Source organism: Struthio camelus, chromosome 3 (genome assembly GCF_040807025.1).
Source record: "Struthio camelus isolate bStrCam1 chromosome 3, bStrCam1.hap1, whole genome shotgun sequence".
NCBI classification, from domain to species: Eukaryota; Metazoa; Chordata; class Aves; order Struthioniformes; family Struthionidae; genus Struthio; species Struthio camelus.
The window spans coordinates 9833154-9850094 of NC_090944.1; the positions used below are offsets into that span (position 1 = coordinate 9833154).

Here is a 16941-nt window from a genome sequence, read left to right on the forward strand (position 1 = left end):
TGGTGAACAGCTTTAGTTTAATTCACCGTTGCAGATTCAGAGAGAGTCAACTAAATTGGTACTTCTTTTATACCAGCTCTCTTACAATTATTATTTTCTCTGACCTCTGCTTTCAGAAATGTTTTTTTTCCCTCTAAAATGCTAATAGCATAATTAAGTTTATTTACTCTGACACGCACATTTATTAAACGCAAAACTCTCTGCATTAATAAAGTCAGTGAAGACAGCAGTTAGGAAACGCAGCACTAAAGTTTTTAAACCAACATTGATGCTGCCACACTACACAGTGGTTACTATCTCGTTAAACACACACATTTAACAGTCAAAACAGCCCCATAAGGCATAATCTTACATTAGGTGAATGAAGTAGTAACATGGGTGGGTTTTTTGTTTGTTTTTAAAATTAAGTATTCTGTGGCCTTGCACTTTTAAGCTTCACAACATTAATGACGTACTAAAAATCTAGTATCAAGCACGAAAGGCATTCTTAAACAAACCTTGCTGCAACCTTAACTGTAGAAAGACTGTAGCCATCTCATTAACCATCAACTTGGACCTTATGAATTTTAGGGTGAACAAGAGCAAGCTAGAGTCTTATGTAATGTATAAGGTGCTTGAATCAGTCTAAATACTTCCTTTGATGCAAATGCGTTAATAATAGATTCTTCCTCAAGTAAGTTTCTTACAGAAGCACTATTTTCAAACCTACTTTAAATATTTCAGTGTGCAAGTTGACTTAAGCATCACTAACAAAGTATTTACTATTTCCAGGTTTCAGAAGTACTAGTTTTAACAAACCTCCATGACATTTGATTCCATCAATATATGTTGTTAGAGGCTTGCTCAGAAAAAAAAAACTCAGAAAATTGAGAGCAACTAAAGAGAAGAGGTCAGAAGCAAAATAGCCTTGTTTCCTTATCGGCAGTTGTTACTCACAGCTGCTACAGTACAGTACGGCAATCTCAGTTTAGCATAATTTACTATTTTTAATGTTTAGAAAATTACATGCAGCACTTGCTGACTAAACAGACTTTGTGCTTAAACCAGGAGCACAACAAAATGCTCCTGTAGATGCAGTTTTATTACGATGGAGCAGCCTTTTAAGTGAATGAACTAGGTAATTAACATATTAGCTAATTTTTTTTAGTGGTAAGTGCAGTGGTAATAAATATTGATTCCGTTTCTTTAGAAGGTCATAATTACTGTCTGATCAATAACAGTATCGTTTACGAAATAACGTTTCTGGATTTCAAATACACAACCTCATGAAATGATTTAAGCAAGAGTCCTAATTTTAACAACTTTGCTCATACAGCATAGGGAGTACAGATTAGGGAAAATAAAAAATGGCAACAATTCAAGCCAGGAACAGGCCATGCATCATTTTTACATTCATTCTTGGATATGGCAATGTATGTTCATACCACTCTGCTGGAGCCCCAGGGATCCCACTGCCAGCAGAAGGAACCATTACAGCATTTCTTTCTTCAGTAAGGGTTAGCCTCATCTCTAAAAGCTGTGCCTCCCGATCTGCATCGTCTTCTGTTTTATCTGGAGAGGGAGGGATGTCAGTCAGGACAACAGAGATCGTTTCTTATTCAGTGCCTTTATCATGTGTTGATGATACACCATTGTAATAGTATAAACCTCACTCTGCTCAGGTACATATTCAGCACACACACAGCAAACACATAGCGTACGGGAACGATGAACAATTTTATAGAGGCCTCTACCTCCAGTTTCTCTGGACGCAAGTTACTGGTGAGTTCAAAGATTCAATCCTCCACTAACTCAGTCTAGAATTTTACAATATATTAAGAGGAAAAAGAGTGTGTGCACATGTGTCTCAATCTATTACTGTTGCCAACCTTCATAATAATTCGCTTACCGGGTTTCCCAACAAGTTTTTGCAATTGCTGATCAAGATATTCCTGACGCTTTGTTAAGGCGCACAGCCATTTCCGACGCAGCCTCTCCAAGTCCCTATCCTGTAAAGGGGAAAGGAGTCATGCTGAATATCGACCCAGGAAAGACGATGTTTCCTATTTGTGGCTTACACATTTCTTCAACCCTTCTGCTCATCCTGTATCCAAGGAACAGATAAGATAGAAAACATCTCGAACATACCACTTAGCTCTTATCCATTATTATTTTTTTTTTTTTACAGGACAATATACACAGAATCGCAGAACGACTGAAGTTGGAAGGGACCTCTGGAGATCCTCTATAGTCCAAGCCCCGCTGCTCAAGCAAGGTCAGCTATAGAAGGGCTTGCTCAGGGCTTGAATATCTCCAAGGATGGAAAATCCACAACCTCTCTGGGCAACCTGTTCCAGTTTCTGACCACTCTCACAGTAAAAAAAAGACAAAAAAATTTTAAGTGAATTTCCTGTATTTCAGTTTTTGCTCACTGCCTCTTGTGCTTTTATTGGAAACCACTGAGAAGAGCCTAGCTTCCATCTTCTTTATTCTCTCCCATTTATAAACATTTTTAAGATCTCTGCTGGGCCTTCTCTTCTCAAGGCTGAACAATTCTAGTTCTCTCAGCTTTTCCTCATATATCCAATGCTCCAATCTCTTAACTTTTCACATCCTAATATATTTTTCACTTGCCGGCCTGAGACATATTTATTCTCTAGCTGATATTCTGTACTACCCAGTACTCAGCTAAGCATATTTCACTTTATAAATCATCTTTGCCCCCAAACTAGTCTAAAACTCACTAACCTGTACAACGTGGCACAGTCAGAGACCCCAGTCAGTATTCATGACTCACCATTCATGCTCAGTGTTTATCAGCCTCGTATTAGGAATCCTTATCCTGCCCAATACCATGCCACTGTTCCTAGTTATGGCATTGGCACCCCAGCCATTTTGAGTATTTTTTTTTTCTGAAGTGCTAATGTCCTTCAAAAAACACTTCAGTATCCTTAAGAACATTCAGTTAATTTGTCTCTGGTGTGGAGATGCTCAGAAATGATGAATGATACTCCACATGCAGCATGCTGGGTGCCACAAAGATGAGCTATCAGCTCTGAGATGCCTTCAGGCAAGCCTCTTCTATGGCAATAGCAGTTCAGATTCATTCCACATCAAACTATAACAAATACTTTGTCAAGAAAAATGGGTGGATGCAAGACTATAAACCACATTTGTATTACTCACCTAAAGATCCCTGGAAGTATGCTGGAATCTGACAGAACATTAAACCTAAATCTCTTGTTGCTCATATTATACAAATTGAGATCTACAACAATGACCATGACGTGCTTTTGTTAAAGTTACTCACAAGCAGGTAAAAACCCATCACAGATATTATGCCTCACCAGTTCTCCTATAAGGCTCCAATAACTGTGACATTACATACATTTGAAAAAAAAAAAGGGTGCAGATTTCAGTAATTTTCTCACCGCTGTCTTAAGGCTCAAGGAACAGAATCCTTGCTTGCCCAGGGGTTGATTGCTACGCAGTATACTCCAGGTCTCTCATATAGCACATTCATGATACGAAATAGCATGAAGAATTTGACTGCATCTTCAACACCACCACGCTTATTCTTGCTCTTAATGTAGAAAACCTTTAACCTACCCATAGCTTGCTGAGAAGGGAGAACCCTTCCCCCAAAATGCAGAAAAGGAGAAGCAACTGAATTTTGTTTTGGAAACATACACTAAGGCATCTTGCTCTTTGCTCTCTTCCTCTTGACCCCACCATATGGCTTTGTAGCATAACAATTTACACAGTTCTCAGGCTTTTATTCTCTGCAGAGAAAAGACTGTCCATGTATCTGATCAGTGCAGCAAAGATGAAAACATTAATTCTTCTCTAATATATTTTCACCTCAAAAGAGCTGCTTTTCTAGTAAGAGAGAACTGAAAATTTTTACCTGATAACTGTCCATATCATCCTCTTCTTCCTAGGCCAAAACACAGAAAGCCATGCCATTAATTTTTTTTTGATAGCAGGAAATACGGAATGCAAAAGGTGCAACTATTTCAAGCAGCGACATTTCAAGAAAAGTCCAAATTTAGCAACAGTTAGACAACAGAATTAAAACACAGCGACGCTTATCCCTGCTACCAGGTTTTCCTTTTTGAACAGGTCTGGGAGGATACCAAAGATTTACTGCTACCAGCTGGTCTAAATATGTAAATCAAAAAATCCAGCTATTATAATGGAAAAAAAAAATCACGGAAATAACATTATTAGAATTCTTCTCAATTGGAAGAAAGGGAAATATTTAAATTGCCCTAGGAAAGAAATGGTAGTTACAGTGAAACTGCTTGCAACCTGTTGGGCCTGGACAGTGTTAAGCAGTTAAGCAGTAAGTTAAGGAATACTACAGCAGGCACTGAAAAATCAAAGTCTGACATAAAGGATTTGAGGTAAGCTTGCCTTGGCATTTTGAGAAGAAAAATTGTAAACATCTAAGCCAATTGTTAGACAGTTAGAATAATAGTGTCTGCCACACCACCAGTCACAATACAGACCTCAGACATTTTGATTTCCGTTATTTTCTGGTGGGAGACATCACCTTTCACTCTTGACACATTTCACAAGCATAGCCATTTGCAATGAGAGTAAGCTTGACTGTCACTCCTGCACAGTGAATGAAAAAGCAGACTCCAGCCCTCACTGAGTTATTACTTGCCTATTTAAGTAATAACAAGCCACCGGAGTCTACTTCTGTATCTCAGTAATGAAAGCAAAAATTTAGCTCAGTTAAAATTAAAAAGCCATCGAGAAGAGGCATTTTCTCAGTTCAAGGTCTTTTGAAAATCCTTCACATTCCATAGATATTGTTTTACTTGAGACAGAGAAATGCAAGCATGGAGACTAAAAATCCAGATGTTCAAGGCAGAGGGTTCCTGTAGGCAGAATTAATGAAACCTGGTTTTCAACAGCTCTTTCCCCTGTGGGTTATCAGCATCAGAGACAGCTCACTAGTCTCTCCCCCAAGGGGAGCTTAAGTACAACCTTTCTTCTTGAAAGAACTTAATATGTTGTGGACTGTCAACTCCGCCAGATATGGCTGAAACTGGTCACGAGATCAGAAATTATCCGGGGAAGAAAGAGCATGAGACACACTGGATGCTCACCTAGGACTTGTTTCCTTAGAAAATGGGCTAGAAGGGGCACGTGTGTTATGTGTGTGTAACACAGCTTTTCACGTAAAGTTCACAAGAAAATAATCCATCCGTCCCAGGACAAGAGAGTCTTTTAAGAAACCTGGCTCAACTCAGGAGAAGGAGAGAAAAAGACTTTACTTGTTCTAGACGCAGGTGGGTATGAGGAATTGCTGTGAGGGAAGAGGAGTTCATAAGCTTGCAAGCAGAGTCGCTAGCATAAGCATATCGGGGAAACAAAAGGCAGAGTCGGCCTAGGATACTACTGAGAAGTGGGATTTCTCTAAAGATGGAAGAAAGCCCCCCTTGTACGCCCCTGACACGCAGGGAATAAGGGATTGCTGAGGTGAGGACACAACTCAGACCCAACTACTTCAGCTCTCACGTATCGTGCAAAAACGATACTGATTAAGCAAAAAAAAGGGGAGCGGACACACATGCAAGCATACTCGGTCACCGGGGTAAAGAGACTACAGAAAGCTGGGAGATAGCCCCAAAACTGCTAGACATTTAGTTGGCCTTGTCTCAAGCAAGGCAGCTCATCAAGCAAGTCCAGAAAGGGCTGTTCTGTTGCATCAGATTTTGACTTGCTAACTCACGGGAGTGGCTAAATTTTTCATTTAGCTGCTGGGGAAAAAGCAAACTGTACTAGAAACGGATATGATTACCACATTAAGACAATCTCCTGATACAGGGAAACTGAGAGATTGTGCCCTCTCCATAAATCAGATAAACACTAGTTCAAGCACTCACACAGAATCACAGAACAGTCAAGGTTGGAAAGGACCTCTGGAGATCAGACGCACTCTCCCTATACTTGCAATTTAAGGTGAGATTCTGTGCTTCTGACGCCATGAAAACAACTGGCCCATATATGTTTAATATTTTTAATGCCACACTATTGAAATATATCTTCCATCCAGTCATTTTAATTTGAATAATTACTTAATACTGCTGTCATATTCAGTATTTTAAGTAAAATCTACTAGACAAACTCCTAAGGAGTTTTAGAAACTTTGGCTCTTTTTTCAGAAGAGACACAGAAAGTGCTCTTACAAATATCGTACTGATTTTTGACTAAGGGAAAGTTCTTCCCCAACACTTTCTGAAAGACAAGAGTTTTGGATTTGGACAACAGCGGATAATCTTAAAACCACTGTCAAAGCAGTTCTGACAATTCTTCCCATTGCTTTATGCATTTACATAGCAGGTTCAAAAAACCCCCCCAAAAAAAACAAACAAAACCCCACAATCCCAAAACAAACTAAAACTTCTAACCCATGACCAACGGTGTTGCAACAAAGCTTTTACAAGTGGTGGAAACAGCCATAGCTGAGAAGAAATAGTCAGGCTCTTACCTGATAACTTTCATGTATTTTTTGTGGCTTGACATGCTTTATTTGAACACAGCCAATTCCAATGGATAATATGGATTCCTCCATTAGCGGCAAGGTCCCGGATTCCTGCACAGATCTCACCTCAACCTGAATTCGTCGGGACTGCCCCTAAACAAGAGAATAATTTGAAGCACTTAGTTAAAAAAACAAAAACAAAACAAAGCAAAAAACAAACCAACAAGTAGAATATCCTGAAACCTTAATGACAGAGAGACCTCTACTGGCAGTCATTTGCAAGCAGCATTTTTATCTATTCTGAAGAATAAACTGGCAAGTACTGCAGTCTCAGCCACAATGAGCAAGCGTTCAAGAGAGACCACTTCTGTTGCAAGGATTTATGTCCATGCAATGTTCAACACTCAGCAAGTCCCCAATAAAAAGTTTACTTTTTATTGAGGATTTTCATAGCAAGTACTTATAGGATTTTTTTTAAAAATACTTTTGAAGGTTGAAAATAGGATATCTTCCCCATCTACAAGAGAGGAGGGGGAAAAAAAAAATTCTTCTGTGGTGAGTCACTGGACCTGAAGTAAACTTGCTGCTGATTCTGGTCCCCTTGACTGAAAATTCTTACCCACTGATGCTATCAGTGCCGCCAAGTAACTCTCCTCTTTGGCCATAAGGGTAGGAAAAATCAAAGGAGTTGGGGAGTTCAGAGGTGCAGCCTGTATCTAACTTTTACTAATTCCTAATGTTCTCTGAGCAACAGCTTATCATTTAGAAGCGTTAGCTACTCTGGTAAGCATTAACAACTTAATGCGTGCAGAATCCAAAGAACAAGGGAGCGGGTCGGCTGAAAGGATAAAAAACAAAAACAAAACACAGACAAAGAAAACCCCACAGGACTGGGAACAGAACATAGCAAAAAGATTACAGATAAGCCTTTGATCACCTTCACATGCAGCAGTTTCACGCAGTACAGAGGAACTCCACTTTTCCCCACCCCCGCCTGTTTTATTCAAGACCAAATTTTGTACCTAAGCTTGACAGTGTCATGGATACCATCCCCACACCATACACAACAGAAGCTTCCCAGCTTCCTGCAGCCTCTTTTCACAGCTGAAATCCTGAACCTGCCACCTCACCTGCCTGAGCTGAAAGATGCCTCCAGTGCATACGTCCTTGGCAGGAGTCACTTCCACTGGGCAGTAATCCCCGTTCTCATTCAGCTCTAGAATTTGAACCCAGAGCTCTACTTTTCGGGTTACTTCGCTCCACCTGCAAAACATGCCAGTACCGTCTCATGTTTTTTGTCTCAACACACAAACACACCCCCCACCAAACCCCGTAGATCAGAGACATGAAGGGACACTTTCGCAAGTGTCACTTGTGTCCAGATGGGGTTACTAGTGGTCCGGTGCTTATAATTTTACTGACAATTTTTTAGTCAAACATCGGAAATACACCTTTTCTCGATTCCAATACCAAATCTAATTCCACTAGATTCTAATACTTAAACTCTGGTCTCAGCGACTGCAATAAAAGCTCAGGGTTGTCAGTGCAGTCAGACCCACATAGAAGGCAGCAAAACACCATTGTCTTGACAGCTCTCAAGATTCAGGGCACCTTTCTGAATCTCATCACACTACTGCCTTCTCTATTCATACTAGTCTAACAGGCAAACTCTCAGATATCTGGTTCAGTTTTCATCCGCCCAAAGATGCGACTACTTGTTTCAAACCTCCTGCAAAATTTGGTGAACTTCCAGAATTCTAAACCGATGATCTATTTTCTGTAGTTACCTGTCACGAAGACTTCGTGTTTTGGCTTGAATTATTCCCAAATCCCACAGGGCTGGATTTTTACGATCACCACTCTGCTTGTGCCCATAAACTTCAATTGCCAAAGCACCATCATAAAGATGCTCCATGAAGTCTTCGGAAATATTTACAGAAAACTCCTGTATGTAACCGACAAATTGGTTAATGACTGTGACCACATAACACTGACTTCCTTTTACATTTTTCTACCCTATACCAGGCTTTCTTTCCAGGGGAGAGCTTGTATTTATAATGAGGTATTTTGCAGGACATATTTAAAAAAAAAAATCAAACTGGAAAAGACCTGTTTGATAGTCTACATAAGCTGAACTGTAGTCACATTAACACAACTAATCCCATTTAGGTGCCTCCACTATCCGAAATTTCTGCAAAATCAATTAAAGACTTTCGACAAAGTTGTTCAAGGTTCTGCCCTAGAAGCATTATCGAAACTGTTACGGTCTTACTTACGTACCTAACCTTTGATGCTGCATGCATTCAGACTCTACCATTTTTAAGAACAAATAGGCAGCATTTTCCTATTCAAATTTTTGGCAATACAGTAACACCAAAAAGCCTCAATCAGGCTTAGAGACTTGTTTTTTGACTTTACTATATGCATGTAGTAAAGTCATTCTTGTCCCTAAGACATTAGGGCACAACACAGAGGAAAGAAAGACCTGTCATCTCATTTTGTAAAATGGAGAAGTGAGGCAAAGATATGACTTGCTGAAGATCAAAGTCTTAAAGAGCTGAAAAATGACCACATGCTGTCAAAGTCCTGGTCCAACGGTTCAAGTAAACTACCACATCTCCTAACATTTAGGATCAAAGCCTCTAAACTCATCAGAGGGTATTATAGTTGCTTTAGAAACGATAAGCTAAGAGGAATAAATTATTCAATGCAATAACAAATCAGAGGAAGAACAAGATGAGAACTCAGGTAATTGACTGGGATTCCTGACTTTAGACAGCTCTATTAAAGATACCTCCTCCACTCAGCTAGTTGCTCTAGAGTCAGTAGGGAGAAACAGCTTCTAAGATACATGACCTAGCTTAAAGGTCTGTGTTAGGACGAAAGGTATCATGTCCCAGAACCGCCCATTTCTCTTCACTGACGACAGAGTGCTCAGCTCAAACGTAGACATCAAATGTACTCAGATGAACACCACTCTCCACGCTCCTGGGCATTTTCACTATGGCTAAACTCTAATGCAAGTCTCTCTGCCAAACCGATTGCTTCTCTTTATTAATCCACTTTATCTTCTTCATGATTTTTGTGCGCTTGAGTAGTGTAGTGCAATGGATCCTGTCGAGGCTTTGAGCTCTTATTAAACATGGTATTAGGGTACCAGCCTTACAAAGTATAATAAAAGGAGGAAAGAAGCAACTGACAAAGTGCTATGCAAGCACAAACCTACTTGGTTGGTCTAGAATTTCATTAATAGAAAAAAAATTTACATTGCAGTGGTCGAAGACAACCATGCACCGCGGCTCCTTGCTGCTGGGAGATAAGGAAGGATCCACCTCAGGTGCAACGCTAACTGGCTCCAGCTGATCCCAGAAGGTATATTTACAGAACACAAAGTTGGAGAGGTGCTGGGGTAAGCCTGTAGCCTGAAGTATTTTAATCTAGAAAAGAGAGAAGAAACATAGAAAAAGAAGTTATTAGTCAGGCATAGAATGAACAGGCCTTTTGTTAGAAGAGTGTTTTTCTGGTCCACTGCAAAGGTTAAGAAATTTTTCGGGACAAATTTTTTGGGCCTTATGAAGTATGATTTTTTGCATTGATACACATTAGACTAATCTCATTGCAACAGCTGAAAATAGCCGCTAGATGTCACCAAGCACCTATTTCTGTGGAATGAAAGCAAGCGGGATGAACTTTACAGATAAACAAAAACATTACATTTATTTTTAATAGCACGATGCACCAAAAACTGTATAGTTCAAGAAGAAATAATAAAAATCACATACTTCCAACAAAATGAGCTCCTTTATTCTGCAAATTTGTTTGAAGATACTACTTGTCCTTATTCTGTGATGCCAGAAACAATGCAAAAATAGCCCGTCCTGCCTTTTTTTTTTTTAAAGATCAAGGCCACACATAAACAAAACTCTCAAACTTCTACTCATTTGTCAAATTAACATCAAATGAGTTAGAATCTTCTGGTTAGACACCATCCAGAGTCAAGAGAACCTGTTGCTGCAGCAGTGCCCTGTGCTGCTTGCAAGCACGTGGAGCTCTGTGGTACAGTACCACTGCCCACAAATGGGTCCTATTGTCCATTAACCTGCAAAGCTGTGGTTCCACTCCCTCTAATGCTTTTCGTTTCCTTCTTTTTCATTTGTAGCTTGACTGATGTTTGTTGCTTGCATTTCATTACCATAGAATCGCTGGTACGTCCTTCCTGCTAACTTGCTTTTCATTGTTATTATTATGTATAAATACATCTCTATATATACCCCACAAAATATTGAAGAGTAAGAGAGTGAGAAAGAGTCAGAAAACAAAAGGAGTTCATTAGATTCTGTGATTGTTTTTCATTAGATATCACGGTTTTAACCCCAGTAAACTTCCATTTTTTCCAAGACTACACGTAAACTTATCTGGGGTAAAATTTTATGTATGTGTTTGTATAAATATATCTTACTGGATACCTGGTAGACTTCAAAAACATCACGGAGACTAAAAGAAACAAAAAACAGGTAGTCTTGTATTATTTCAACCACTCCAGTGACAAAGTATTACAAGACACTATCACAGTAGTGTTTCAGGGCCCCGAAATATTATAGAAGGCCACAAAAACAACTAATGCTGAAGTATTCAACTCTGCGCACACCACTGACTGATCAGCTACTTGTTCTGCCCTTTTTTATATTTTTTAATCCAGAAACATCAGGATAGTTTCATATAGGTTGGACAGAAAGAAGTTTGCTCACAGTTTGCGATATATCTGCAACTCACCATGCAGACGAGTTTTCTCTCCTGAATGTCATTTTCATGTGAACAGTCTGGACTATCCTCACCTCCAACTAGCCTATCCTCTATCTCTCCGCTCACTCGAACAACTTCAACGTGGAGACGACCTGATACCTGATGAAAGACGAAAGAAAAGTTGCTTGGATGCCACAGAAGAGTAATATCTTTCAGGTACCTACAGGTACTGCTGTTTCTAAACCGTCAGCAAACGCTTTCTTCCTTTTTATTGTTTTGCACTGAAACTTGTTGCATCAGTAAATGCTCTGGAGCCACCAAAGTGACTTTGAGAACAGCATGCTGCATCTTACTCACAGTCCCACCAGTCCCTAGAGAGCCTGCAAAGTGTATATTCAAGGTAAAGCACATGGGACATTGCCTAGTATGCCCCAGCTGCCCATGAAGATTTTCTTGCAGTATATATTTAAGAACCTATTCTTGATGGCAGTTGGCAAAAGGCAGTGGAGCTACAGTTCATACGTGTAGCTCATACAGTTCAAACTAAGCATTTAGTTTGGGCTGGTTTGCTTACAAAGGCACTCACAAAGCTTTCCCCTTTCACAATCACTATGTTGGGATTTGGAGCAGCCTAAACAACTGTAGTAAGGTATTGTGGGATTTACATAATCCCAATTTGTCAGCACAGCGCTTGTGCATAGGAAACTGGAATTTACTGGTAGTAAGAGCCAGAGATTGTAATTAAACAGTTGAATACAGATAGATTATGGAAGGAAGGACAAACCTCTCCCTTCTGATTGATGATAGGAACGGCATACTGTAGCTTCACGTCATAGAACAGGCACTCAAGAAAAACATTGGCTACTCCGATAAGGCTGTGGTTTTGCTGTTCATCATAGAATGGATCAGCTCGCCTGAAGTACGCTCTCATCACCTTGAATCAAATTCAGAATAATGTAAGAAAAAAAACCCAGAGTTTTCAGCGCAGTGCACAACTAGCCTAGTGAAAATGAACACAAACGGAGGCCGACTAGATCACAAGAATGAAAACTTGAGTTCTACTTTGAGGCCTGTTCCCAACAAATTCTCTTTATTGTTGTCAGATCCGGAGAAGTTAGCCTGAACCTCAACACCTGTTGCGTTTACTTAGCACTTATTGTATGTGCATTTCCACCATCAAACTACATGTGCAAACAAGCATCAAAGTGACAAGATAAGGGTTAATGAAACATTGAAGATTGCTTCAGTACGAGGGAAAAAAAAGAAAAACCCATACACCACACAAAAATCAACAACAATGGCTCAGGAAAACTTACCTGGTTGCCTTTTCCTTCCTGCAACAGCATCACAAGATTGTCGCACATCTACTTAAACTAAAAATTTAACAGGGCTGTAATTCTAATCAGCACAGTGTTGGAGTTCTCATTTTTACTTACTGGGTTGTCTTCCTCACAGTCTTTCCACTCTTGGTAAAGATCCCTCATATCTACCAGTCGATTTTCCAGTTTTTCAAGTGACCAAATCTGCTTGCCTTTCCCTTTCCTTCTCACCTGAATAGCAGGCTCACTGAGAATGGCACCTCTCTGGGAAACAATGAGAGAGAATCCATGTCACAACAATGAACAAATACTTAAAAACAACAACAAAAAAGAACGTCTTTGAGAGAAGTTTGGATTTTTATTTATTTATTTATTTTCAATTCTAGCGTAAGCAACCAAATCCTAGAACAACAGTCTGAGTTCAGTTGCCACAGTGCATTCACGTCCAGTTTAACTGCAACATCTCGTCCCAGCTCCAGGTAGTGGTTTCTGCAGGATCCTCACCATAGGTAAGTAAGTGTTACGAATAGGAACACTTAAGCATTTCACAGATATTTTCAAGTTAAAGAAGCCTGGAGTTCTACCCCTGGCTGCAACTTTCAACTCATGCAGACACTTAACCCATCCTATTTTTAGACATGCCAGAAGACTACAGGAAAAATACATAAATGAAAGAAACTTCTATAGGAATTAATAACAACTCTTATGCTAGGATAAAACACATCTAATGTACTAATGACAGCCTGACTGATGATCAGAATTCTGAGTTAACCTTAAGAACAGGAAGGGTAAGCCAGTGTTTAAGCAACCAGCTTGAGACAAGAAAAGTCTGGGTTCAGTTCCCGCTTTTCAAAATTTAAAACATCTGGAACAAATCATCCAAGATCTCCCTGCTCCGTTTCCTCCCCGTATGATGGAGATGATGGCCTCACAAGCATGATTTAAAGATGAACACCTATAAGGTGATGGTAAATAAGTGAAGTAGGTATTACTCAACCTACATGGACTTTATACACAACAACAGAAGCAACTGAACTTTGACACCAGTGGAAAGGTCTCGCACTGTAACATTTTTCAACAAGCTAGCATACTATCACCTTTTATAGCAACAAAATAGGAAAAGAGGTAGCATGTGCTACATGTTTAATACACATGAATACCTTGGCAAATTATCTGGACTGTTAGAGTCACAATAAGACAAAAACGAACTCTGAGGCAAACTTACTGAACAATGCTTTAGTTCCGCTATGGCTGTCTTACCTTACTGTTAGCATTAAGGCTTGAAGCTGGGATCTGGAGTGTGACTTTATACTCTGTCCTCTTGTCTAATTCCTCTCCGATGAAATTGGCTTCTCTCACATACAAATTGGCTTTAACAATCTGCTCTCGCAGCTTCCTCAGGCTGTGGGTCAACATTTCCTCTCTAAAAGAAGGGGATTTGCAGGGAGACAGGAGAAATCATGCCACTTAGGAAATGAAATTGAGAATGCAGCGCAAATGATCACTTAGCAGTGAAGAAGTCTGTTAACATTCAAGTTAACTGCTTTTTAACACAAAGATCAGGGCAATGAAATTGCATTTCTGTTGCAAAATAATAAAAAAAGATCATCTGTATGAATAGAGTAGCACGAACATCAGCACACTGCTGGCTTTGGAGACTTCTCCATGCACCTGCTTAACAGTGAGTACTTGTGTGGCCTGTTCCAGAGTTCTCCCGCCTCAGATGTGGATGTTCCGTCTTGCAGAGAAAGGTTTATTCAGATTTGCTCACTGGCCTCCCAGCCGACTGTATGAAAGAGCAATGCAGGAGGAATCTAGTACCACAAACTACTCCAGATGGACAACTGACACCTTGTTAGACTGCCTCAGATACGAATCTGATTTAAATGGCTAAAGAAGCAACTTCTGAAATAGGAAGTATTTGCTCTTCTCAACGTCTCTTCCACACTCATTGTTTCAGGGAAAGTTTCATCTTTCTCTTGATGCTGCTCTTTTTGACAGCAATACCGGCCAAGACCATTCCAAGGTGAGAAGTAAATACCCTCAGGGAAGTTGTCTAGGAAGGGGCAAAGAGCACTGTCTCCCCTCTGTGCTTGTAAAACAGGCCGAGCTCTGGATCAAAATTCTTTGTATCCTCCTCTTAGTCCCTTTTCATTCTACCCTCCTCTGGCTGCTGGAACCTGCCCAGGTCAGACAGATGTATGCGAGTAAAGGGGAAAAACAAACCTTCCAGCAGCTGAGTCAGGAATAGGCAGAGGAGGACATCACATAGAAGTCCCAAAATTTCTTCCAGTCACCCAATCTTTAGTCAAATTCAGTGCTGGTGAGAGCAGAGTTTCTCCTTTACTATGAAAGGCACTCTTCTGTTCCCGTCTTTTCTAGCATCATTGGTCTGATCGTTCTTATGTTCATAGTTTCACTCCGTCCTTCCCACTCCTCTGCAGGACGGATTCTTCTCAGAAAGTAGGCAGAGGAGTGCAATGCAATTTAAATCTTACAAAATTCACTGGCCCTAAAGAACTTCACATCTGACTATCAGGGATGCACATTTAATTACTCACCTCTCTTCTGCCCACTGCCGTAAGCGCTGCTGAGCGCTGGGAGAATGGAAGGAGAACCTGTCCATGCTGCGGAAATGCTGCTTCTCTGGTGACAATCGCCTTCGCAGTTGCTCCAGTTCATGTTCATACATCAGTCTCTGTCGTTCAAGTGCAGATCTCTTCTCCTCTTCATGTTGCTGCTCAAGGCTTTGCAAGATCGACTGCATTGGATCTAAACAGATGTTGAAAAGAAAGAAGTTACTACTTCTGGGTTCAAAAACCTAGTAAGCATAAAATTAAATGGAAATGGTGAAGCAGTGAATATGGGGCAGAGACTGAGAGTCCTAAGTCTAAGATGTCCCCCAGGTTCTGCTACAGATATTCTGCATGACCTTGGGCAAGGCACAAATTACTGTGCCTTGGTACCTCCTCTCCCCAAACTATACATCCTTCAGATATTCACTTTAGGCCTCCAGTAGCCTTTGAAATCTATGGGTGAAGAACGTCCGAAATAGTAAGCACAGTTATTATCAAAAAGGAAGGAGAATTTGCATTTTTGTTGCAATGCATATGAAAAATCCTACATTATTGTGGAACTATGGAATAAAACACATATCAACAGAACAGACTGGATGAATGATTTAAGAGCATTTGGAAAAGAGAAAGACCAAGCTGAAAAAAACTTCCGCCTCTTTCCCACAATAACGCCATTCTGGAGCAGCTACGTAAGACCACAAAAACTGAAGCACAGGGTTTCAGAGACTGAGATCACCGCAGCTAACGCCTTAGTCAGACATAATACAAGAAAAATATCCAGGGAAGTGAGAACACCTTTATTCTAGGCTGCAGTACCACCAATATTCCAGTTTTGGCTTTTTCCGCAAGAACTGCCAAACGTAACGTTCTGCAGCTGTGTTTTTCCTCTAAAGTGCAAAAACAGCTAAGCTGAGTCATTCACAAGAAAATTTCTCCAATAGGAAGTTATAAGAGAAAAGTATTTCTCTGGTGAAGAGTCCCTGAAGATGCAACCCCATATTCTGTACCTATTTCCAATAATTCCATTGCTTCTTACCATTACTACCAAGTGCCTTCATAGTGACCTCCATCTGGGCATATTCATAGCTGAAGTTTATCTCACTAGACACTTCACTGGAATTGTCCCCATCTACGTCCAGCTGCTCGACACTGTTACTGCACTTCATTGAGTTGTCTCGCTCTTCATCTTCATGTTCTGCCTTCTTTTTCTTCTTTGGCAAATTCAGCCTGTAAAAGTGGGAGAAATTTTTCAAGAACTATCAATTGTTCAACTCTGAAACACAGGGCCGCTTGAAAAGATTATTAGAATTAAGCAGGTTGTCCAAAACAGTACATTTTTTCCTCTTTCAAAAGCTGTTCATCTCTGGTGAGTGTAATTTTCCTTGGAGCAAAAGAGGCAGTTCAAGGCAAACTAACTCATCTATATCACACTCCGGTAATGCAGAGTAACTAATAATACTAACAATATAGTTTAGATCACCGTAATTTATTTCAGTCCACCCACAATCAAGTAATTTTGAGCCAATAATGAAATTACATCCTGTTTTTTTAAGAGGACGCTTCTTTCAAGCAAAAAGGAAAACAATTACACTTTAGATTATCATTTGAATCCACTGATATTTAAGGTATTTCAGGCCAAGCATGGAGGGTGTCAAGCATGACAGTCCTTCACAGAAAACTTCTGCCAGTAATCCTATCTGATACATAAAGCATTCAATTTACTGATTGGAGCTGGAACTCCAGGGAACACAATGATCTTGCAAGACTGAGATGACTGTCAAACACTTTAGATGCAAGACCCAAAAGGCAATCTATTCAAATAAAA

General features: G+C 40.0%; 1 protein-coding gene across 5 annotated transcripts in view; it reads right to left on the reverse strand.

Moving 5' to 3' along the window:
- Window positions 1-16941, reverse strand: part of KIF13B (kinesin family member 13B) — a 124182-nt gene that overhangs the window by 30743 nt on the left and 76498 nt on the right. For all 5 annotated transcript variants that reach the window (XM_068936871.1, XM_068936870.1, XM_068936869.1 and 2 more), the window contains 13 exons: window positions 16153-16343; window positions 15102-15312; window positions 13801-13963; window positions 12658-12804; window positions 12006-12155; window positions 11252-11380; window positions 9745-9915; window positions 8266-8423; window positions 7609-7741; window positions 6485-6631; window positions 3887-3916; window positions 1889-1988; window positions 1425-1551 (listed from right to left, as the gene is read on the reverse strand). In XM_068936871.1, the coding sequence (XP_068792972.1) occupies window positions 1425-1551; window positions 1889-1988; window positions 3887-3916; window positions 6485-6631; window positions 7609-7741; window positions 8266-8423; window positions 9745-9915; window positions 11252-11380; window positions 12006-12155; window positions 12658-12804; window positions 13801-13963; window positions 15102-15312; window positions 16153-16343 (1857 nt within the window). The remainder of the gene's footprint in view (window positions 1-1424; window positions 1552-1888; window positions 1989-3886; window positions 3917-6484; window positions 6632-7608; window positions 7742-8265; window positions 8424-9744; window positions 9916-11251; window positions 11381-12005; window positions 12156-12657; window positions 12805-13800; window positions 13964-15101; window positions 15313-16152; window positions 16344-16941) is intronic.